Source organism: Carettochelys insculpta, chromosome 1 (genome assembly GCF_033958435.1).
Source record: "Carettochelys insculpta isolate YL-2023 chromosome 1, ASM3395843v1, whole genome shotgun sequence".
In the NCBI taxonomy this organism is placed as follows: domain Eukaryota; kingdom Metazoa; phylum Chordata; order Testudines; family Carettochelyidae; genus Carettochelys; species Carettochelys insculpta.
This window is the reverse complement of record NC_134137.1, coordinates 60,212,021-60,236,923: the sequence shown is the minus strand read 5'-3', so window position 1 is coordinate 60,236,923 and position 24,903 is coordinate 60,212,021. Positions and strand designations below refer to the sequence as shown.

General features: G+C 41.1%; 1 protein-coding gene across 3 annotated transcripts in view; it reads left to right on the top strand.

Moving 5' to 3' along the window:
• Positions 1-1,865: 1,865 nt before the first annotated feature.
• VPS36 (vacuolar protein sorting 36 homolog) overlaps positions 1,866-24,903 on the top strand; it is a 28,740-nt gene continuing 5,702 nt past the window's right edge. Inside the window, exons 1-11 of one of the 3 annotated variants that reach the window (XR_012644434.1) lie at positions 1,866-2,125; positions 2,765-2,833; positions 9,858-9,928; positions 12,309-12,423; positions 13,431-13,520; positions 15,911-15,997; positions 19,641-19,673; positions 19,791-19,868; positions 20,597-20,731; positions 22,015-22,080; positions 24,256-24,320. Coding sequence is in view for 2 of the 3 variants with exons in the window: in XM_074987206.1 (XP_074843307.1) it covers positions 2,030-2,125; positions 2,765-2,833; positions 9,858-9,928; positions 12,309-12,423; positions 13,431-13,520; positions 15,911-15,997; positions 19,641-19,673; positions 19,791-19,868; positions 20,597-20,731; positions 22,015-22,080; positions 24,256-24,320 (905 nt within the window). In the remaining variant the exon portion in view is untranslated. The remainder of the gene's footprint in view (positions 2,126-2,764; positions 2,834-9,857; positions 9,929-12,308; positions 12,424-13,430; positions 13,521-15,910; positions 15,998-19,640; positions 19,674-19,790; positions 19,869-20,596; positions 20,732-22,014; positions 22,081-24,255; positions 24,321-24,903) is intronic. The other 2 variants (XM_074987217.1, XM_074987206.1) reach the window with 2 other exon arrangements.

Genomic DNA, 24,903 nt, shown 5'->3' with positions numbered 1-24,903 from the left:
CCAACCCTCCCCGCTTCTTGAATCACCTCTCCCTTTTGCCCAATCCCTTTGCCCTGAACCCCTCAATATTGCACTCAAATCTTAAATTTCTTACAGGCACTGTTTTACCACAGCAGCCCCTCCAAGGTGGGGTGGGGATAGGTTGTGATAGTACACTACCTGTAAGAAATTTGTTCATTTCACTCCTGGTTATGAATAAGTACAAAGAATTGAAAGGAGGCTCCAATCCTAGTGTTTCTCTAAGGGTTGGAGAGTACAAACATCACCTCCATGACATTTATTGAAGGTACTCAAGTTTGAGAGACTCTGCCACCCTCAGAAATATTAAAAGGTAAAGAGGAACTAAGATTACTTACCAGTTGGCAAAGGATAATACAGGAGATGCACAGCTATAAAATGGCTGGCTGCTTAGAGCAAGAGTTTTATGTTTCTGCACAGTAACCAGTAGCAAATGTGTTCTGGGAAAAAAGTCCTCAGAATTCAAAAGTGCTTTTGCTATCATGCTGAGGAATCAACTGTGTGTAACAGTCTGTGCCCTGCCTGGTAATTCGACCCAGCTCACTGTAAAGGAAAGAGTCTCTCAGGCAAAGGAGGAGATGAACTAAATGGAAGAAGAGATGCCCCTCCCTAGAGTACTGTCATTCCTTTCAAAATTAACAGTTTAAGTGTAATTTAAGCAGTGTTTGTGGTGTGACAGCATGTCAGTTTCTTGACAACAGGAAAAGATCCCAGCTGGCGGTCTGCTGCTCTTACACTGAAGTATTCCTAGGTGCTAGAGCTAAGAATAGCCAGCCCAAGGGGAGGGAGAGGGGGGAGAAGAGTGAACTAGGTTTTCAATCAATGTGGCTGAGGCCAGGTGGGAGTGGGAGCCTCAGAGAAAGAGCAGAGCCAGAAGTCATAAAGAAAGCATCCTCTATTTCACACTCCCGTGTAGAGGAGAGGAAGGAGCCAGTGTCCTGTAGTAGAATTTGGGGGGGAGCAGGCCTGCTGCCCTCTCTTGCCCCTCCCAAATGACACCTCTGTCCTTGCTTCACCACACCCTGCTTCTTCCCCCAACCAAGGCAGTCTGGGGGAATAGCAAGGCCCAGAGGCCACTGTTGGCAGCAGCATTAGAAGCAAAGCAATGTGGTCCCAGCTCACTCTGCTCCATCCATTGCTTTGTGTCAATTCCCAGCAGTGCCAGACCTTGTCCCCAAGCAGCAAACCCAGGCAGTGCTCTTCTAAAGCTATGCCAGGAAACATTTTAACTGTATTTAGGTACACAGCCATGCACTGCAATGTGAAATAGCTAATTCAACTTCTGACCTGGCAATGATGCACTGTTTTATAAGAGCAATAGGTGATACTTTAAGATATAAGGGATAACATACAGTATTTGTATTTTTGAAGTCAAGAAAACATTCACTTCTGTCTACTGTAATTTGGTGCCCCTTACAGCCTGGCACCTTACCTGACCACTTAGTTTGCCTGTGTGGTTGGTCCAGCTCTGTGTCCAGCTGCAAAACTTGGATCTGCGTCTGAACTTCACAGGTTGGTGCTAGCTGGCTTCAGGCCATGTGATGATGACCCCATACTACATAATTTGGTTTTAGGGCCACCAGCTTTCAGCTGTGGGTGGCCAATTGGTATCTACAGATTGCATTACAAATTGAGCCAGGACGTGGGATCCCAAATGCCTGATGTTGGGCATATGCAGGGCAGACCCAGGAACGGATTAGCACCCAGCAGCTCTCCACAGTGTGTGCTGGGGTCATACTTTCCTCGCCCCAGCATAAGGGATGCCTACGCCGCGGGGTCAGTCAGTCGGTCACTCACGGGGCGGCGGGCGGCCGTGCCGGGGCGGATGCAGCACACCGCGGCGGGCAGCAGAGGGCGCGGCGCACCGGGAGAGGAGGAGGAGGAGAAGGAAAAAGCAGCAGCAGCAGCCGGTCGAGGAAGGGCGGGGGGGCGGACTGGTCTGGTTTGGCCTGGGGGAGACGGCTGCGGCCTGGTGGTGGAGTGGGGTTCCCGGCCGCCCTGGGGCGCCGCCATGGACCGGTTCGCGTGGGCCAGCGGCCTGCTGGAGATCAACGAGACCCTGGTGATCCAACAGCGCGGCGTGCGGCTCTACGACGGGGAGGAGAAGGTGAAGGGAGCGCCCAGCTCTGGCCTAGCGGCGGCCCGCATCCAGCAACCCGCCTTGGCCCCGCGATCGTGCTCGGAGCCCGGGCTCCCCCCGGGCCAGGCGGCTGGAGCGTGCTGGCAGGCGGCCAGCTGCTGCCGGGTGTTTGTGGCGCGAGTTGCATTGCCATAGCCCCGAAATAGTCCCCCCACAAAGTGCCTGCCAGAGGTGGAGCCACCTGCTGGGGCCGAGTCACCCGAAGTGCTGCTTTCCCTAGTCACGGGTGGGGGCAGCAGGAAGGGGACCCGCTGTCAGTCCTGGGTGAGGCGAGGCTGCACCGCCCGCGGGCAAAACCCGGCCCGCCCCTAGCCGGGGTAGGCACGTCGCGCTGTTCCCGTAGCAGAGGATAGGGAGGGCCCTTCCGGGTTTCCTGGGGAGAGTTTACACAGATGAGAAGGAAGTTTGCTCATATCACTGTTATCTTTTCTGTAATGATTCTTTTTGTGGCTACATCAGCGTGGCCAGTTGTGCTACCAGCAAAAACAGCGTTCTCAAAATATTTCGTTAATTCGGAGGGTGTATTTTGATCACGTATAAAGCTTCAAAATTAATATTTACCCAGCTTGTTTGTTGTTAATTTCGTGTCTCATTGTTCTGGTTTAGGTAAAGTTTGATATTGGGGTATTGCTACTTAGCACACATCGCCTGATCTGGAGGAATCAGCAAAATCATGTAAGTATCTCATCCATTCTTGTGCATGGATTGGATGTGAATTCCACAGTAAACCAGAAGTAATGTTTAGTGATGCTATTCTACTAGAAAGAGCTAATTTTTCTTTGACTAAACTCTTCTTGCTATCTGTGTCAGGTGCCTTATGCAACACATACACTCATTATAGTTTGACCAACTGGGTTTGGAAATTTCAAAATAATTCATCAGCTTAGTAACTAATTCTCTTTTCCTTGTTCCCGCAACTGTTCAGACAGACCAAAGGGAATAAAGAAGAGACAAGACACACACACACAACCAAACCCACTGCCACCCAAACAAACAATATGAGAACATTTGTTCTGGGTCAGATCAATGGTCCATCTAGCCCAGTAGCCTGTCTTTAACAGTGACCAAAAATCACTTCAGATGGAATGAACAGAATAGGGCTATTTCAAGTCCTCTAGTCACAGTTTCTGGCAGTAGAAAGTTTAGGGACACCTGGAGCATGGAGTTGCATTCCTGGCCATCATGGCTAATAACCACTGATGGATAGTAACAGAGAGGTAGCTGTGTTAGTCTGTGCTTCAACAAGGAACAGAAGAAGTGGGTCTGTCCCACAAAAGCTCATCACCGGATAAATCATTTTGTTAATCTTTAAAGTTTAACCACTGATGGACTTACCCTCCATGAACTTAAATTTAATACTTTTTTGAATGTAGTTATACTTTTGGCCTTCACAACATCCCATGATGTTTCTCAGGTTGTTTGTGCCTTGGGTGAACGAATACTTCCTTAGGTTTGTTTTACATCCTTACCTGTTAATTTCATCAGGTGATACCTGCTTCTTGTATTATGTGAAAGGGTAAATAACACTCTTTGCTCTCTTTCTTCACACCATTCATGATTTTATAGATGCCTATCGATCCCCTCAGTCATCCATTTTTTTAAGACAAACAGTCTCAGTCTCTCCTAATGAAAGCTGTTCCTGACCTCTGATCATTTTTGTTGCCCTTATCTGCATCTTTTCTAACTCTAATACATCTTTTTTGAGACGAAGCAACCAAACTTCCATGTAGAGTTCAAGGTATGGGCATATCAAAGTGCTATATGTAGTGCTAGTGTGATATTTTCTGTCGTATAATCTATCCCTTCCCTCCTGATTCCCAACATTCTGTTCGCATTATTTTGACTTGCTGCACATCAAGATGATGTTTTCAGGGAACTGTCCATGATTACTCCCAGAACTCTTTATTGAATGGCAACAGCCAATTTAGACACCATCATTTGGTATTAAGGAGGTAGCTGTGTTAGTCTGTACTCCAACAAAAGAAAGCAGCAGATATGTAGCACTTTAAAGAGTAACAAAATGATTTATTCGGTGATGAGCTTTCGTTAAGCTTTAGAGTGCTACATTTCTGCTCTTTGATCATTTAGTATGTGTAGCTGGGTGTATTTCTTTCTTTCAGCATGCCTTATTTTGCACTGACCAACTTTGAATTTCACCTGCCATTTTGTCACCCAGTTTAGTGAGATCTTTTTCTAACTCTTTGGAATCAGCTCTGTACTAAACTATTTTCAGTAATTTTGTATTGTCTGCAAATTTTGTTATCTTTTCGAAATAATTTATGAATATGTAGAATAGTACAGGGTCCAGTATAGATTATAGGGGGACCCCACTATTTAACTGCTTTCCATGATAAAAATGGATCATTTATGCTTATTGTTTCTTTCTTTTAATGAGTTACTCATCCATGAGAGGCCCTTCTCTCTTAGTCCATTACTCCCTTACTTTGCTTAAGAGCCTTTGACTCTTTGAATATTCAGGTTTGCTATACGAGTGGGTCAACTTGTCCGCATGCTTGTTGATGCCCTCAGAGTATTCTAATAGCTTTGGGAACATGATTTCCCTTCACAAAAGCCACATTGCCACTTCACATATTGTGCTTTTCTGTGTGTCTGATCATTTGGTTCTTTCCTGTGGTTTCAAGCAACTTGCCTGGTACTCAAGTTAGGTTTACAAACCCATAATTGTTAAGAGCATCTCTGTAGCCCTTTTAAAACTTAATGTTATATTGGCTACTATTCAGTCATCTGGTACGGAGGCTAATTTAAGCCACAGATTGCATATCACAGTAGTAGTTTTTCATTTTTATTGAATTCTTTTGTTTGACTACTTGCCTAAATGCCATCTGGTACTGATGACATAAACAGAAAGATCTATATAATCCAATAGCACCTCTACTGACACGTCAGTCTGGGACAGTTCCTCAGATTTGACATCTAGAAAAAGTTTCAGGGACTCCTTGTTGTTGCGGCATATACAGATTAATATGGCTAATCCTCTAATATCTCTTGAGATTTGCAGTCTTGGCACCAAGCAGGCAATTTACCATGGGCTTCTCCCATTCATCACAAACTCATTTATCATTATTGGAACAAAGTCTGGACACTGTGTATGAAGCAGGCAGGAGTGTTTATTACACACAGTGCTGGTGGAATATCACTTTGCCCATCAGGACTCCGTGGAGCGCTGCCAGACAATAGGTTACAATTGATTATATAGTTTATTGATGAGTGGGGGGAAACTATGGCATGGGTGTTACCCAAGCTTTGAGAGGTCCTAGCAGCAAGATGAAATGAGCGCAGTAGGCTAATACGCTCAAAAAGTTATATAGTATCTCCTCCCATTGCTTATATAACATCTTATTTCTAGTATAAGTGGTTTTTCTTAAGTTATTGGAACAAAGCAGACATTTAAAGACGTGTATGTGTCTAATTCTATTAATGACGCATCTACAGGGTAATGATGATGCCTTCACATGGGCATATTTAGGCGTGCATTATCTAGAAGATTAAAGCAAAATAAAATAACAGCATAGAGAAATAACAAGTTTGTTTGGAGTACCAGCCCTGGGATAGCCAATGGGATGGTGCTATATCCTGGCTCTCACATACATGCCCTCTTCTTGGAATGCGATTGCTGGGGCAACTATCCCTCCCTCCAAACTCCAAGGCCCTGTCTGAGATGGGATGACCTTCCCTGTGTCTTGTGAGTGAGGTGGGGAGGGGGGAGAGTCAAGCAGGGATAACCTTCCCCTCATGCTAACTGGGTTTCTGAACTATAGGAGAATAGATCTACTCCAGGTTTTAGGATTTACGTAGGAGGTATTTAGTAGAATACCATAACGTGCCTCAGAAATTTCCATCCTACACTTTGTTTCTAATAACAGTCCCCTCCCCCGAGTACTATTACCTGTCTCTCCCTAGTAATGAAGGTCTCCTCCCCAGGAAGTGTAGCCTCCATATGAAAGGATACCATGCTATCATCTGGAAGGAGAGTCCCAGTTATGGGATTGTTTTCTTCTTCTCCAGCTTAATACTCTCCTTTCATCATAGAATCATAGGACTGGAAGGGACCTCAGGAGGTTGAGTCCAGTCCCCTGCTTCCAGCAGGATCAACCCCAACTAAGTCATCCCAGCCAGGACATTGTCAAGCCGGGACTTAAAAACCTCTAGGGGTGGAGAATCCATCACCTTTCTAGGCAGTGCGTTCCAGTGTTTCACCACCCTCCTGGTGAGGTAGTTTTGCCTAATATCCAACCTACACCTCTCCCTCTAACTTCAGACCATTGGTCCTTGTTCTGCTATCTGACACCACTGGGAACAGTTTCTCGCCATCTTCTTTAGAGCTCCTCTTCAGAAGTTGAAGGTTGCTATTAAATCACCCCTCAGTCTTCTCCTCTGTAAGCTAAACAAGCCCAAATCCCTCAGCCTCTCCTCATAGGTCATGTGCTCCAGCCCCTTACTCATTTTTGTTGCCCTCTGCTGAACCTGCTCCAGCAAATCCACATCCTTTTTATACTGGGGGGTCCAAAACTGGACACAATATTCCAGATGTGGCCTCACCAGTGCTGAATAGAGGGGAACAACCACTTCTCTAGATCTGCTCGAAATGCTCTTCCTAATGCACCCTAATATGCCATTAGCCGTGTTGGCTACAAGGGCACAATGTTTGCTCGTATCCAGGCTTGCATCCACCATAACCCCTAGTTCCCTCTGCACTGTACTGCTGCTTAGCCAGTCAGTCCCCAGCCTGTAACAATGCATGAGACTCTCCTCCTCCTCAACAGCACAGAGGCTGTCAAAGTGAGGGTGGGATTACTTTACTGTGTCAGTTAAAATCTTGTCTACGCCTGTCTCTCTTTTTGCTCCCCCAGTTCAGCAACTCTGTCCTCAAGAGCTCATACTCTCTGTCTGAGGACCATGAGTTGCTTGCACCAATTGTGCGCACATACCACCTGCCCATGAGGCAGCTAATTATACATGCTGCATTCAGTGCAATCAACTGGCTAGCCCCTGCTCTTCTGTCAGATTTCTGCTTGATTTCTTCTTTTTTGTTTTTGGGTCTTGCAGGGGTTTTTTTGGATTTTTTGTTGTTTGCAGGGCAGCTATTGGCCTAAGTTTAGTTTGTTAGGTGTCTTTACCTCTTCCTCTTCTCTCAATTCCCTCAAGAAATTCCACTGGTCACTTAGGAGCTAGCTTTTTAAACCCCTGAGGGACTCTTGCCTCCTTGTTGAGGGATAAGGTGTCAAAGGATAACTGTTTAGAGCCTTGCTAGTGAGCTCTTAGCCTAGATTTGCAGGCTGCTGGCTTAGCACACAGGCACTACAAGAGACCACACTGTAGGGCGTTTCTACACTTAAAAAAGGCAGCCCAGTAGCACTTTAAAGACTAACAAGATAATTTATTAGGTGGTGAGCTTTTGTGGGACAGACCCACTTCTTCAGACCATAGCCATACCAGATGGTTTAAAGAAGGGGGTCTGTCCCACGAAAGCTCACCACCTAATAAATTATTCTGTTAGTCTTTAAAGTGCTACTGGACTGCTTTTTGTTTTGTTAGAATATAGACTAACACGACTATCTCTTTGTTACTTTTCTACACTTAAATTGCCACAGTGGCAAAGCTGGGCTGCTGTAGTCCTTCAGTTCAGACACTAGCTGTAGTGACAGAAGCGAGTCTCTTGTCTGTGGGTACTGTACCTCCCTTAGAGACAGTAGCTAAGGTGGTGGACTACTTCTATTGATGTAGTGCTGTCTATACAGGGACTTAAGTCAGCAGGACTATGTTGCTCAGGCATGTGAATTTTCTCTTGCAGACCAGACAATAATCTTTAGTCAATTGAACATATGGCAAACAAGCACATAACAAATGCACTCACCCAAAGGATCATGTATGTCTGGTCACACTGTAGATTTATATTGGTATAACTGTTACTCAGAGAAAAATCCACATCCCAACCAACCTATTCATCCAACCTAGCCCCTAGCATAGACAGCAGTGTCAGCAGGGGAGCATGTTCCATTGAAATTGCTACCACCTCTTGGGGAGGTGGCTTAACTATGGCAACAGTAGAACTCTTTCTCACTGGAGGAGAGAGTCTTTATTAAAGCAGTGTAGTGGCACAGCAGCACCGATGCAGCATTGTAAGTGCAGACTTGACTGTAGTCTGTCCTCCTTCACTTGGGGCTTCTCTACACTACCACTTTCCTTCAAAAGAAGGATGGTAATTAGGGTGTTGGGAGTTTCCTAATGAAGTTCTGCTGTGCATAGGTAGCACTTCATTCAGCAAATTCCCCCCGCGGCAACTTCGAAGTACTAGCACGCGTCTAGCTGCAGCTCACCTGCCGGTACTTCAAAGTGCTGGGGCAACTTCGAAGTCCCCTTACGCCTCACAATTTTAAGGGGACTTCCAAGGATGATCCATGGCTAGACGCATGCCGGTACTTCGAAGTTGCAGTGGGGGGAATTTGCTTAATGAAGTGCTGCCTATGCACAGCAGCACTTCATTAGTAAACTCCCAACACCCTAATTACCATCCTTCCTTCGAAGGAAGGTGGTAGTGTAGACAAGCCCTTGGAGAACTCCTTTGCAAAATTCCCATTTGCTGTTTCTGTTTACTAGCTAACTACATGACATAAAGGCACAACGCTATTTGGAGATTACATTTCACCGTATAAAAGTCCTTCCAACAAACATGGCACAGTTATTAACTTGACACTTTAATTGTAGATCCTTTGATATAGTCCAGGAGCAGTTGCCAGATGTTTTCATATGACTCTCCCTTGTACTATTTATTTTAAAGTGTGTGTGCTTTCTTTAGTGATTCAGTCTGGTAAAGGTCCATTCTGATTCTCAAGGCAGAGCCTGTTTTTCCAATGTATTAAGATTGGTGGTGATGACAAAGAAAACAGTTTATATATCCATGTTGTCTTCACTTGTCTGTTTTTCGGATCAAGAATATCTTTTGTTAATCGACTTACCCCGGACTGTAAATGGCCTCCTCAAGGATTGAGCTCACAACCCAGGATTTAGCAGGCCAATGCTCAAACCACTGAGCTATCGCCCTCTCTCTCTTCATCATTTTACCTATTGCTGAGTTGTCTATAAAATCCATGTCCATAATGATGGTTATTGTCTGAAAAAATGGTAGATGCATTTAAGACCTACACATAATACTAAAAAATTATCAGAACAATATATAGCGCCTTAACAGTTGTGTTCAATATGTGTGAGCTGAATTTAGGAACTTAAATAATGAGGTATCTGCAAGAAGCAATTATGCTACCTTTTGTCATTATCTTTGTCTGCATGTTGCCAGTGGGTAAGTTCTTTGTAGTAGGGTCCTTGACTTGTATGTGGAATACCTCATTCTTTGTGACTGCTGTACAAATAATAATGTATTTATATGCCACCCAGAAACCCAGTGGCTGATTTAAGGACATTGTATCAGTCCAAATTATAAAATTCCTGCTTGCTTTTTAGTTTTCTGTTTAAATTTCTTTTTTTAAATAGTAGTGCATGGATAACCTTCTGTTGGAACCAGCATCATTTTCTATATGAAATGGTTTGAGAGAGCCATCAATAAATGATAGTGCCATTCACTTTTTTTCATTCATTAAAAGAGAATGAAAATGTATTTTTTTCCCAATTCTTTCAAGAAAATAACTTTTAATTTCTAGGTGTTTTGTGTTTCTTATTCTAGGAATGCTGCATTGCTATTCCTCTTTCTCAGATTGTGTTCATTGAAGAGCAAGCAGCTGGGATAGGGAAAAGGTAAGATGTGTCTCCCCTTCACTGGAAAGCTTAGGCATAGAGATTGTGACATGTTCAGGATGATGCAAGAAGTCTGTCATAGAACCCAAGAATGCATTGTTTAGATGTCCTGATTCACAGTCCATGAGACTGTTCTTCCGCTCTTATAATAAGATACGAGGATCCAGTTGGGGGAGGGTTGTTAGAAAAAATTTGTATGTGTGTGACTTGATTTGATAAACTGTTATCCTTCAATGGGTAATGGAGTTTGTGATTCAATCATCTGCTTCACAGCAATGAATATTTGGGTTTATCTTGCTCAGGGCTTGTCTACACTTTGGTGAAGATTGACCCAGTCAGAGTCAATTTTCTGGAGTTCAATTTTGGGTGTGTGGTAAAGACATGTGAAATCGAACTGTCTGGGGTTGGCGGTCGACCCCTGGACTCCTTGCTATTGCAAGGAGTAAGGGAGGTTGATGGGAGAAATACTCCCATTGACCTTCCTTAGCGAAGACAGTCATGTAAGTCTATTTCCTATATGTCAGTTTCATAGTCAGAGTTGCATATCTGAAGTTGAATTTCAGGTCTAGTGTAGACCTAGCCTCAGTCAGCAGTGTTCAAATTTAGGTTTTAGCCTTGGTCTCTTACTCTGGAAAAGCTCGTCGGTGTTAGGAACCCAGCACAGGATCACGCTCCTAAGTTCTCAGCATCTGTAATGTATATCACCATCTAACTGATTCTAAAGGAGAGACTAATACCTGAACCCTCTCGCATGAGACATAAATAGAGTAGTTTACTATGTATGCAACGAGAGACGTTAACGCTGAAGGAGGAATAAAGCTTTTATGAGGAAAGTGTCTGATATACATCTGTTTATGCCCGTGTCTTGGACGTTATGAGATGATCACATTGCATCAGCCTGCAAAGAGGTGGTATTCAGTTGGTAGAACCATATGCTGGGGTTAGAGCTTCACTGGATCTGGCTCTAGAGGAGAGTACTAAAGAGAAGTACTACAAAATAAAGATGTTATTAAAGCTGGACAAGAGTAATAGAAGTATTGTAATTAAGTGAGATTGTTCTGTTATATTTGCTAAAACAGTAGTCTTTCCTGAGTTGCTCTGCCATGAGGCATTATTTCAGTAGACCATGTTGCTGTCATGCCCTGGGTACTGGCTTTGGGTGAATTCATATGCAGTATTCTTCTGCTGGCACACATGGTGAGATAGGTTAAACAAATACTCGTCCCTCATTTAATGAGTGCTTTACTTAAGAGTACTCACTAAAACGAGGGACTCACACACCTACCTTTGTCCACAAAATGAGTGAACTGTTCCTGCTTATATGAGCTAGCTATGGGGCCCCTGGCTGGGTGGGGGAGGGGGACTGGCAGGAAGACCTGCGGCAGCCACAGGGTCCCTGGCTCGGGGGCAGGGAGATTTGCAGTCCCCCGGCTGACCCTCTCCCAACACTCCCTTGGCGGCAGCTCCCTGCCTACCCCCTAACTGGGCTGCTCCCAACATTCCCACAGCTCCCCGCTCCCAACACACATCCCAGCCTGGTCCCCAAACCCTCTCAGCCCACTGCATCCCACACAGGTACTGCTGCTGCAGGCCGGAGGAAGGAGCCGCCACCTCCTCTACCAGAACTGCCACCAGGTTTTAACCCTCCCTCCTGCTCATGGCCCCAAACTGCCCCCAGCCTTTAACCCTCTGCATCCCCCCCCCCCCCCTGCAGTCGAAGGCTCACTTACCTTTCAAAAGCAGCGCCACCTGCTGCCACTCCATCGCTGAGTTAGGAGCACTAGGAACCAGATACTTTTATGTGTATTTATTGCTAATTTCGTGTCCCTCTTACAAGTTTTCACCTACAAGCAGAAAGTTGGGAACCAGTCGTGCTTGTATAGCGAAGGATGAGTGTATTGAGACCTTCCTGTTTCCATGAGAATGGTAGTGTGCTTTTGGCAGCAGTTATGAAACACTGTAGAGCCTTTGGGGGATTGTGTTGCAGGTGGGAATCTTTAATCAGCGGTACCACTTGACAGTTTGTAGTTCAGTTTCTTTTTCAGAAATCTTTGTTGTTTGAATGTCTCATATTTGTGCTGGATCCCAGAGTTTTTATATATGTTTTACTATTAGTGATAGTATTTTGATATGAAAATTCTAGTATGGAGATTAACTATTTTCTTCTATTATTAATGTGTTATTTAATGCACTTGACTTTATTAAAATCTTGAAGAATTATCTGAAATGTTTTTGAATGTAAAATAACCATCTCTTCTGGGTGATTAGCTAACCTAGAATGTAACTTTTAAAACTGACTTGCATGATTAAGAAATATTTGTATATATAAAGGGTATATCTTTATTTTCCTTTCTTCCTCTCTCCCTACACCTTTTCTTAGTGCCAAAATAGTAGTTCATCTTCATCCAGCCTCTTCAAACAAAGAGCCTGGTCCATTCCAGAGTAGCAAATATTCCTACGTCAAGCTTTCTTTCAAAGAACATGGTCAAATTGAGGTAAGTGTACACACACTGCAACCAAATAAGTGAGATATTTTTATCAGAAGTATTTCTCTTCTCACTGTATTAGTGATTGCTGTGGAACTGTGTGCATAGGAAGCCTTGTTGTCAATTAGTAAAGTATCACCACATGGCTGGATTAACATAATCTCATAATAGCAGTATCAATAACACCTGGATGTTCAAATTTATTTTTAAAGAAATCGCATTCAGACAAATACTGAGCCTGGAAATTTCAGCCTCATTAAGTAAAAGTTTTTCAATGTCTGAAGATGAGTTTAGAATGGAATACAGGTTGAACCTCCCTAGTCCGGCAATCTCAGGACCTGACTGGAGCCAAACGAGAGAATTTGCTGGACCATGGGAGGTCAACGTTACCAACACTTCCACTGTTTACTGGGCTCTTAGAAGACATTTGTGGTAGATTACAGCTAAATAACAGCACAGAACACTGGGAGTCAGAATCAGTAGCTGTAAACAAACTTAAAGGACTATGGGAAGCTTGGCCACAACCATAATAAGTGGTTGTCCAGCTAACTAATATCTTGCCGGATTACAGATGTTGCTGGACGAGAAAGTGCCATATGAGAGGTTCAACTTGTATAAGTAATCATCGAAATTTAACTAACAATTAGAATCATAGATCATAGAATCACAAATTCCTAGGGCTAGAAGGGACCTTAGGACGTCATCTAGTCCAGTCCCCTGCCTGAGGCAGGATCAGTCCTAACTAAATCATCCCATATTTTTTACCCTACCTGGGCTATGAGAGATGACCAAGTGAACGGGGATATTAAAGCACAAACAACTTGTTACAGCTACCTTTGAAATGTATGTGATTGTAGGGTTTGTAACATTTTTTGATCCTAAAAACGAAAAGGCCAGTGTAAGTGCGATGGTATGACATTTGACATCCAGTGAAATTTGTTCTGTTGACCACTGAGATGTTAAGCATGCCCAAAATAATCTACAAAACTTTGACTTTTTATTTTAAACACATGCAGTTCTATAGGCGGTTGTCAGAAGAAATGACACAGAGAAGATGGGAGATCATGCCTGTTTCTCAGACTATTCAGATTAGCAGGGGTCCCCAGGTACGTACTAAAACCTCGACACTCTCTGTATGTTAGACGGCTCTTTATATTTGAATGCTTAGATTCCGTTCTTGAGTCTCTGTGTGTGTCCATTTTGTGCTGCCAGTATTGCCACTGCCTTCCTCAGCTCCCTGCCACCTGTTGCATTCTGAAGTCAGAAAAGGGGCATGGCAGAATGGAACTCCACCATGACTGCTTCTCCACTGGCATAAACTAGAGCTGTTCTCTTGTAGTTATCCCTTTTGCACTAGGGCTGAGCAGCTGGGTGTCCTCTTGACTGCCTTTGAGAAGAGCTGAGACACAATTGTGAACCTGCACCTTGGCTTATCCAGTTAAATATGTTAATAATAGAGTTAATGGTGTTCTTGGAATGGCACAAAAGTGAGGAAATTCTAATGAATGAGTGAGTATGGTATTTGGTTTGATGTGCTATTTGTAGTCTTTTAGTTATGCATGGGTATTGCAATTCATGATGCAATGATCACATTTGTGTAGGAACTTCTGCAGTATGAAAGACAAAAAGGATGAAGGGTGGAGTTTCAGCCTTAATTTTATTTTACACTTTCTCGGTTTTTTGAGTTCTAGACTCCTGACACTGCTTTAATATAGTTGCTTATAGCCTGTGTGCATCATGTGTCTCAGTAGCTCTATTTTAAATGGACAGTATGAAATATTGGGAATATCTTCTAGATATGTGCATATTAAATTGCTTTCCTTCATCTGTTTCTGTATTTCGAGATTCTAAACTCTTGGGGACATTGATCCTCTGTATTTGGAAACTGTTGATGTGTTGGAGAAAGGTACCATATACAAGAAGCTCTTTCGTATCTGGCTTTCTGTCATCCAGAACTCTCAAATAACTGGCATTTTAACCATAAGTAAATGTTAATAATGTTTTCATAAGTACAGTATAATCAAAGTAAGTACAGATAAATATCATATAAGTTTACAGTGTGCAATACGACTGTTGTTGGTAAATAAAGTACTCTCCAGGCATTTCTGTTAGTTTCCTAATAGATTATCTTGTTTTTCTTTAGTGTTATACATTGCTTATACTTAGCAGCTCACAAATTTTGTATGTGCACAGGGCTCTACTGATATACATAATTTACGGTAGGGAGAATGTGCTGGTGACAGAATGGAAGTGGGATAGAATTGAGTTTAGCAATGTTAGGTTTAAGTTGCCTATAAGACATCTATGAGATGATGTTGAGACTGTATCTGAAATACAGGATTGGATGGAAGTAGGACAGGAATGGAAAGGTAAATTTGCACATACAGGTTGAACCTCTCTAGTCCAGTAACCTCAAGGCCTGACTGGTGCTATACTGGAGAATTTGCCAAACCATGGGAGGTCAATATTGTCTAACAGCATTACCAACACTTCATTGCTAATTGGGCTTTTAGGAAACTTTTAGGGTTAAATTACAGCTAAACAACAGCACAGAACACTGAGAGCCAGGACTGGCGGCTATAAACAAACTTTATGGTATCTTGGAAAACTTGGCCACAGCTGTAATAAGCAGACATCTAGCTAACTAACACCATGACAGACCAAAGATGTTGCCAGAATAGAGAGTTTCAAACTGTATTTGTGTAAAGATGGCAATTTAAGCCACGTAAGCAAATGAGATCACCCAAAGAAAAGGTGTGCACCAAGAAAAGGAGGGTATTGAAGACTGAGCTTTTTGAGGCACAGATTTGGAGAAACTAAATGCATGAAGAGTGAGATGGTAAGAGAATCAGGAGAGGATGGAAACTCAAGGATTTGCAAGGTTTTAAGGAAAGTACTTCTGAGTGTCAAAATCAATGGGGAAGGAAAGAAGAATGAAGATGAAGTTAGAGACATGGAGGTTAGGTCTAGAAGTGGCTGATAAATTTCATGTAAAAGGATATCTGGCCATATGTTACATGTATGTATCCCATACTATCTGTACCACATATGTGTAACACGCAGTCATGTGATGGTGCATGAGGAGAACATTTTCTTAAGTTAAGGATCCTCACTGAAAATGCTTTACCTCTAGGCTTGCTCCACTGAGACTAGAGAAATGTCAGTTTGAGCATCCCAGCTTAGCACCTCCTATGATACAGAGTTGAGATATGTAATTATACTAACAATTTAAATGGAGTGTGTGTCGCATAGTTTTCTTCAGGAAATCTATATACTAAGTGTGTTTTTTATTATTTTTAAAAAGTTGTTGTAGATTGATTTATGGAATGTTATTCAGGAAGTTAAATGTATTGTCCAACATTAACAATCATTGAAATTTATCCAGTTCTTTGTGGGAAGCTTTCCTTTGTTGTAAATATTAAATTATTTCACAGGGAGGTGAGTAAAAGAACTTTTAACATTGCCTTCCTTTTCTTTAAATTATTTTCTTTTGCAGGCAGGGAGAATAAGGGCTGTAGGAATTGTAGGTATTGAGCGGAAATTAGAAGAAAAGAGAAAAGAGACGGACAAAAACATTTCTGAGGTAAATACTGATCAAGGTCAGTCATTTGCATTCCTTCAGACTTCTAGATCTAGCTGTGTGCTGTTCAATTGTAGAGTGTTTTGAACTTGTGAACTGATTACAGGTGTGTAACTCACAGTTATATACTCTGTTTAACTGGCTTATCCCAGATCAGGAATATTTCATTTAATGCTCCCTTTCACAAAGGACACTGCTAAATGCTTTGAGTGTTTATAACATGGATTTTAGAACACTTGAAAGGCAAAGGTCAATGGTCTTTCATTGCAGGCAGTGGAACAAAGAGCCTTTTACAGAAAGGGACCAGCCCATAAGACTTGTCTCCTCTAAGCATGTCTAATTATGAATTGGTTGAAAACTAGGTATTCATTTAGCAGGTATATTGTTTAAAAGGGTTTTATATGTGCAAATAACTGTACAGTAAATATCTAACAAATTCATTTTTGGAAATTTCAATATGTTTATAATTGTGCAGAGCAAAGTGTTAAGTAATCAGATCTCATAGTAATTTTGCAAACACATTGGCTGAAGAGGAAACAACAGCTTCCCACAAACAGTCTCATAGTTAAATTTAAAATATTCTGTATGCAGCATAAGCTTATTCCTCCTTCCTCTACCTCATTCTCCTCCTTGCCTTAAAATTCATTGGCCCAGTGTTTTTTTCATCCTTTTTGATATCAGGTACTAGCTTCCAAAATTGTGTTCGAGAGATCTGAGACCTGTAGTTGTTAACTACTGCTTTAGACCATATATCTCATGGAAAAGTCCCCAGGCAGCAAATAATCATCAGAGATGGTATGCTGGTTTCATCATGGTAAAAGAGATGGATTTTAAACATCAAGATGCCCTCATAAATTAAGTGTAACAAATTCATTTTTATGGTGACAGTTTGTATCACAACATAGCAAAATAAAAATAAAATAAAAACCTTCATCATAGAATCATAGGGCTGGAAGGGCCCTCAGAAGGTCATCGAGTCCAGCCCCCTGCTTCAAGCAGAATAACCCTAGCAGATCCAATTCATAGGAAATTTGAATCTCTTTTGTGAACACTTTTATCGTGATCTTTCAGTTACTGCTAGCTTTAAATTTTTTTTTTTATTGTTTGGTCTGCTTTTTCCTATTTATGACCCAGGTAATGAATGAAATTACTTGTGTATATGGTTTGAAAGATATTGTCTGGTTATTTTTCCCACACTGACTTTGTCAGTGAAATGACAAAAGAAGTGCATTTGTGTGAGTTGCATGAGCAAAGGAAAAACATGATTTGTGAAATTCTGCCTTCCCCCAGCTTTTAATGTTATAAATGATTTAATTTCAAAAGTGGTGCCCTTGGCTTCAGGAAAAGGTTTCCTGCATCTGCTGTTCACAGCTGATAAGAATCCAGTTCTTTAGTCTTTTGTTTATCTGAGGAAATTCCTGTTAGGTGTGTGCACATTCCCCTTTGTTTCCAGGCCTGCCCTCAGTGAATCAGTCAGAGGAGGAACTATACACAACATGCTGTTGATTTAGCTAAGTCAAGGATTTTTTTTTTTTAAATGGATGATGTTTTCATGCATGTGGTTGAGACTGAAATGAAACCTGATATTATAAAACTTGATATAATTCAGAACGGTAGAAGCTTGCTAGTGTCTAAGAGACACATTACAAATGACTGAATTTGACAAATTAGCAAATAAGTTAACAAATACTTTTAAAAGAATCACAAATACCTGTGCTCTGACAATGGTGATATATTATTTTATGGGGATACATTATTTTTTTAACATACTCCCTATTAAATTTTTGCTAGAATGTATAGTGTGTTATTGTCATTAGAGTATGTCAACTAGCAAGAGACAGGCTGGGTGAAATATCTTCTGTTGGACTAACTTCTGTTGGTGGAAAAAGATGAAAATATTTTTGAGCTTCTCACAGCGCTCTTCTTCAGGATTAGCAAGAGTCTACTGTGTAGATCTTTAATTTAAATGGAATCTGTGCTTTTGCTGCCGTCAGATTAGACTATTAAATCATTGATAGCTTGTGACCATAGGCTGGCTATGTTTGTGGTCTCTAGAGATGTTATAGATGGGTTGCCCTCTTTATGAAAGGGAGATGCTCCCCTGACAGAGCTAGCAGTAAGGGCTCAGGGACATCCCACACACAGTCACGTACACACTTGGTCCAGAATAGTCCAAATGGATGACCACCTGGGGGCACATTGCAAAAGCCATTTATTGGAGAAGATTTTGAAGGAGGATTGCCTCTGAGAGGTGAAAGTGGCTTTCTGTGTCATTTACAGGCTAAATTCACTTTTTTCGTGCATATAAGTATTTTTATGCTGCTGGGTGGTTACACTTTGTAATTGTAGGTCTCCTACTTTCTCACATGCCCAGAACATTTTTAATACTTTAAATATGCCCTTAACTTTTTTTTTTTTTTTTGGTATTTTATCTGGTGTTACTGTGCTCTGTAAAGCAATTTTGTGTTTGAGAACTTCACAGCTTTATTGAAGTAACTTGTATCTAAAAAGCTCCTGAAATAAATCATTGTCTTATAATGGAAATCCAAATTTTTACATGGCTTTTCTAGAAAAGTTCCACAGAAGTTCATTGTAGTAAAAATCAGAGACTTTATAGAAATATTTTAATTTCCTCTCCTTTTACAGGTGCAGATTTTGTCACAGAATGCCTCTTATCTAATAATCCATCTAATAAACCTGATTTCAACCAAGCAGTAATTGGGATTTTTCTTTCAGCATAATTTAGCTTAGACAGACACCTATGTACCTAATTGCTTCTGAAAAATCAGGTATTTAGATACAGAAATTTTCCCGACAAATCATTTTCAAAGCTTTATGTCATCTCAAATAAGAGTGGTGTGAAACAAAATTAGCAATACATTGGAATTTCCAAGTAAACTGTCATCTTGCCTGCTATCATAGCAATGCTTACTGATAAAGGCACAATTATGTCACTATGAGCATTTCCACTGGCCAAAATTTTTTTTGTGGTGACATGAATAAAAAAATACACTTAGGGTGCATCTATACTAGGAACTAACTTTGAAGTTAAACTTCTAAGTTAGGTACTATTTCACAGTAGCCTGCAGAGTCTACACACATTTTCCCTTACTTCGAAGGGAGCCCATCTTCAGAGTCCTTACTCTGTTCCCGGGAATGGAGTAGTGCCCTACTTTGAAGTAGGGTGTATAGATGCTCAACTTTGAAGTAACCAACTTCGAAGTTATTTTTGTAGTGTAGACACAGCCCCAGTGCTTGTAGGAAGAGGGGTAAACTTGATGAATTTATTTAATCTCTCAGTACCTTATCTCTGAGCTCTGTTTATCTTTTGTAAATCAGTATTAAGTAGAAATTAGTCTGTCTTCCATTCAGGAAACTATAGGAAAGTAAACAATCCTGTATAATTTCTGTTGCCCTTGTCTGACTTGATTTGGAGTATAAGCTCTCTGAGAAGGAAAAATGCCTGTTTGTAAATAGGGCATGAATTTATGTCTCTAAACTGTTTGAAATATAACATACAGGTCTAAAGCACTGGGTGCTCTAATATTGTTTGGAATTCTTGGAATTTGGAAAGATCACTGGAAAATTACTTAATTAAATCATTAATTTCTTTAGACAATATTATAATATCCATTTTTCATTTTAGGCTTTTGAAGATCTCAGCAAGTTAATGGAAAAGGTATGGAATGTCGAATTTACCAGCACATCTGTGAAAATTTATACCAGTTATCTAACTTTTAACCAAAATATCTGACTGCGCTTCTAAAAGCTGACACATTTGTGTGTGTTTTGGTAGGCTAAGGAAATGGTGGAGTTATCCAAGTCAATAGCTAACAAAATTAAAGAAAAACAAGGTGATATCACGGAAGATGAGGTAAATGTGCTTTCTTTGCAGATTTGGAAACTATCACTGTGTAAACTAAATAGCTACTGTGATAATATTCATAATGAAAGTAAATAATATTCAGAGGTTGAAAAAGTATCCTAAAAGTTATTGAGTAAAAGTACAGCTGCTCTGGAAAACTACTTGAGTAAAAGCGCGCCTGCGCGCACACACCTTTATTATACTCAATACCCAAAAGTGAAAGAAGCTGCACTTTTACTCAAATAACTTTGTGGGCACTTTTCCCACCTCTGATAATATTTTAATAATGTCCCATTATGTCTTGCCTTGTATTAAGAAAGATTTTCATTAAATAAGTCATTTGAGCGGTGGGGAGGGAAGGCAGTCCTTCTGAGAACTTGTTTCAAAAGTAACTTGTATGAAGTGATTACAGAATGTGCATGTCTCTCCCTTTATCCCCCACTGAGTTTGCTTAAAATGGGTCAGAAGAGCTGTCTCCAGGAATCAGGTAGGAGAAGGTGACAGTTTTCTGTTTTTCTTTTGGAGATGTCAGTGTCCTTCATAAATTTCTGAAGAGCTGTGTAGCACTTGTCACCATTTTGGTATATTGTATATTGTCTAGTAATTGGCATTGGGTATTTGCAAGTCTCCCAAAATACAGTAAACACTATTTTAGAAATAAAAGTGTAAAAAGTGTGTTTTTAGAAAAAAACAGAGCTGTGAAAAGGCTGGTACAATTTATTTTTCTTTTCATGTAGACTATCAGGTTTAAATCTTATCTGTTGAGCATGGGCATAGCTAATCCAGTTACCAGGGAAACATATGGATCTGGCACACATTACCATATGCAGCTGGCAAAACAACTCGCTGGAATACTGCAGGCACCACTAGAGGTAAAGCCCCTGAGGTACTCTCTTTGTGCATGTTGCTGAGTTTTTAATGCAGTGCATTTCAGTATCATGGACCTTGAAAATGTATTTCTTCAAGATCTAAGACTTCAGTAATGTAACCTCAAATTCAGCTTTGAGAGGCGTCATCATTTGCCTTTTAAGAGAACATTTATCTTCTTTTTCTCAGCAGAAATATCTAAAAGGAATTATGGGAATGTGTATTTGCAGTAATGATTTCTCATCTTCTACCTATGGAGATATAGCCAGCTTGTAGAACTGGAAGGACTTTCAGAGGTCATTCAGTCCAGTCACCTGTACTCATAGCAGTGACCTATCACCATCCCTTTTTTCCTATTTGCCCTGGATCTCTAATTTGGCCCCTTCAAGGACTGAGCTCACAACCCTTGATTTAGCAGGCTAATGCTCGGACCACAGAGCTATTCCTCCCCATTTCCCTGTAACAGCATTTGTGTTTTAGTTATTCCTAGGTCTCAATTAGCAGTCTTCTTTTCCCCCCATCAGGCCTTGTATATGCTGTCTACAGAATGGACTGTTTGGTACAGAATTGTGCTTCTGAATCTGAGCTGCTATTTTTAAAAAACATTTCTTATCTGTATGGCTGCAATGTTGAGTTTGAATAAATGAATTGTGCATAAACCAATTAAGAGTTATGTTCCTTGACACAAAGGTTCGAGAAGTCCCATTAAGCACAATAGAATGTTGACGCTGAAACCTAAAAATAACCGGTTCAATACAAACTTCATATTTATGTAACTGCTAAATTATCAGTTCTATTTAATTCAATAACATTTCTGATTTTAGTTTAACTGAAGCTTGTCTGTTTGAAAAAGAATATGTGCGTTCAAAATATATGTGAAACTTGCATATTACCTCTTTGATTTTTTACCTTTCATAATGACCTTTGTGTAAGTTTGAAAAACAGCAGCTTGATAAATTAGTTAATAGATTTAATATAATGAAATTTCATGTGTGTTTATTCTGTATTTTAACCTTCAAATAATTTACAGTTCTCTTGAATTTTAAAATTGATATTCTGCATTTTGAAATTATTAAAGAAATTACAATTTAAATGTTGACTTATTTAAATATAATGGGTCTTGTCTGTGTATGTTTTTAAATTAGGCTGATAGTTTCTTCTCTCTTTTTAATATGTCACATGATGCTTAAAACTCATCCATCCTAATGTGGCCTTTCTTATATGCTAAGTAGCATGCTCAGTGCTCTAGGTTAATACAGTTTGACTTATTGGCATTATGTTTCCACAGGAACGAGGGGGAATAATGTCGCTTACAGAAGTGTATTGTCTGGTAAATCGGGCTCGGGGATTAGAGGTAAGGGACTGAATCTGTGGTATTATTTGACCAAATCTGCTTGATAAGGTATTTTAAAGAAAGAAGTGACAAACAAAATTAGGGGTATGGACCATCTGCCACATGAGGTGAGATTAATAAGACTTTTCATCTTAGAAAAGAGAAGACGTGGCCGAGGGGTGGGGTTATGATAGCGGTCTATAAAATCATGACTGGTATGGAGAAAGTAAATACAAAAAGGTTATTTACTTGTTCCCATAACACAAGAACTAGGGTCACCAATGAAATTAATGGGTAGCAGGTTTAAAACAAAAGGAAGTATTTCTTTACACAGCGTACAATCAAACTGTGAAACTCCTTGACAGAAGATGTTGTTTAACAGGGCTCAAAAAAGAGCTAGATAAATTCTTGGAGGATAGGTCCATTGATGGCTCTTAGCAGGATAGGTCGGAATGGTGTCCCTAGCCTCTGTTTGTCAGAAGCTGGGAATGGGCAATAGAGGATGGATCGCTTGAGCCGTGTCTACACCAGCCAAAAACTTCGAAATGGCCATGCAAATGGCCATTTCGAAGTTTACTAATGAAGCGCTGAAATACATACTCAGCGCCTCATTAGTGTGCGGGCGGCCACAGTGCTTCGAAATTGACGCAGCTTGTCCAGACAGGGCTCCTTTACGAAAGGACCCCGGCTCCTTTGAGGTCCCCTTATTCCCATCTGCTCATAGGAATAAGGGGACTTCGACGTAGCTGGGGTCCTTTTGAAAAGCAGCCCCATCTGGACGAGACGTGCAGTGGTGAGCCGCGTCAATTTCAAAGTGCTGCGGCCGCCCGCATGCTAATGAGGCGCTGAATATGTATTTCAGCGCTTCATTAGTAAACTTCAAAATGGCCATTTGCATGGCAATTTCGAAGTTTTTGGCTAGTGTAGATGTAGCCTTGATTACCTGTTCTCTTTACTCTCTCTGGGGCACCTGGTACTGGCCACTGTTGGAGGAGGATAGTGAGCTAGCTGAACCTTTGATCCCACTCACTATGGCTGTTTTTTGTTCTAGCTGTCCCTTATGCAGTCTAGCTGCTTAAAATGATGGCCGCATTGCTGTTCTCATAGTGGAAAATGGAGTGGGGGTGGTGTTTTTATTCCCTTCACATTTCCATGGTAATAGTGAAACTTTTTCCATCTTCCCTAGTACGTCATAGTAATGTACCCCTGCTGCAGTACAAATACAGGAGGATGAGAGCTAGTAGAAGAAAATTAAACATACACAGAAGCTGCATCTATGCTAGAAAGTTTTGTCGATTAAAACTCATGGAGCAGCCACACTAAAAATCCTTTCTATCGACAGAACTCAGCACTCTTGTTGACAGCGTTCTGCTTCTCCCTCATGAGACAGAACACCATGCTTGACAGAATTTGTTCACAAAAAATCCATGTGAACACTCTAGGGGGGGCTCTCTGTCAACCGACAGGGCTTCCAAGTTACCAGGCAGCCCTGTCTGTGGTGCTTCATACACACATCTCACAGAGCTGGAAGGGACCTCAGGAGGTCAAGTCCCCTGTCCTTTTGATGGGACCAAGCACCATCCCCCCCCCGCCCCCTTTTTTTTAAAATCTATTTACCCCGATCCCTAAATGGCCCCCTCAGGGATTGAACTCACAACGCTGGGTTTAGCAGGCCAATGCTCAAACCACTGAGCTATCGAAAAATTGCCCTGTATGTCTGGTTGGCCATTTTGTCAAGAGAGCTGATCACTTTTTCTATCTGCTTTGCGCTCTGGCCACAATCTGTCGACAGAAGATTTGTTAAAAGATATCTTCTGACAGTAACATCTGTCGACAGATGGCTGTAGTGTAGTGTAGACATAGCCAAAGTGAGAGTCCCTCCCCATTCAGGCAAAATAATTACAGGAACAGACACAGAAATAATAGAAGGAGGGAACCAGTAATCAAATAAAATACCTCTAGAGTGAAGTCACGAGCAGGAGTAATGTAGATTAAAAATAGAAAGAGAACACGAAATGGAGTAATTAAATGAGAGAAGCTGCAGGATATAGGGTTAAAAAAAGAAAAATAAAAGAAAGGATAAAAACTGTGCTCTGCATTGTTATTTTTTTATCTGAGTTGTCTGTTTTTGTTTGTGTATGTGAAACTGCATTTAACATCTAAAATGTGAGTAACTATGTTCTTGTTTTTAATTAGTTGCTCTCTCCAGAAGATTTAGTAAATGCGTGTAAAATGCTAGTGGCACTGAAATTACCCTTAAGGTAAGAATTCTTGTGTATTTCTAAATAAATTGTCACATGCAGACCTTAGAGTCCATTCGCAAGACACAGCTTTGTGAGATGCCTTATCTTCCAAAATCCATTAATGTAAAACGTGAACCTATTTCTGAGTGTTATTCAATTTTCTAAGAGGTCAGTAGTCATTCCATTGCTTACGTCACTTCCTTTAAGTTCCTAAACATTACTGTATTGATCCAAGTTATAAGGACACAGTTGCTGCAATTAGTGAGCAGCATGCACTCCTTATGTGTAGTTATCCTCATAACACCCCTGTGAGACAGGTCAGGGTTTCACATCATTTCTGGGATGGAGACATTGAGAAGCTAAGTTATTTGCCCCAAGTCACATCGGTAAAGAAGAGGGAATTGAAGCCAGGGCTCTCATGTCCCATGCTTGCATCCTACCCGTTGGATCATTCTTTTCTACAGTTATGGCCCACAGAAATAGTATCACTGGGATCTTGCTTAAGGTGCAGTTACTAACGCTAACAAGTACATACCTTTGTCATTGTTTCACTGCATGAACAGAATTTATGTACATTTCACACACAACTAAATTCTATGAG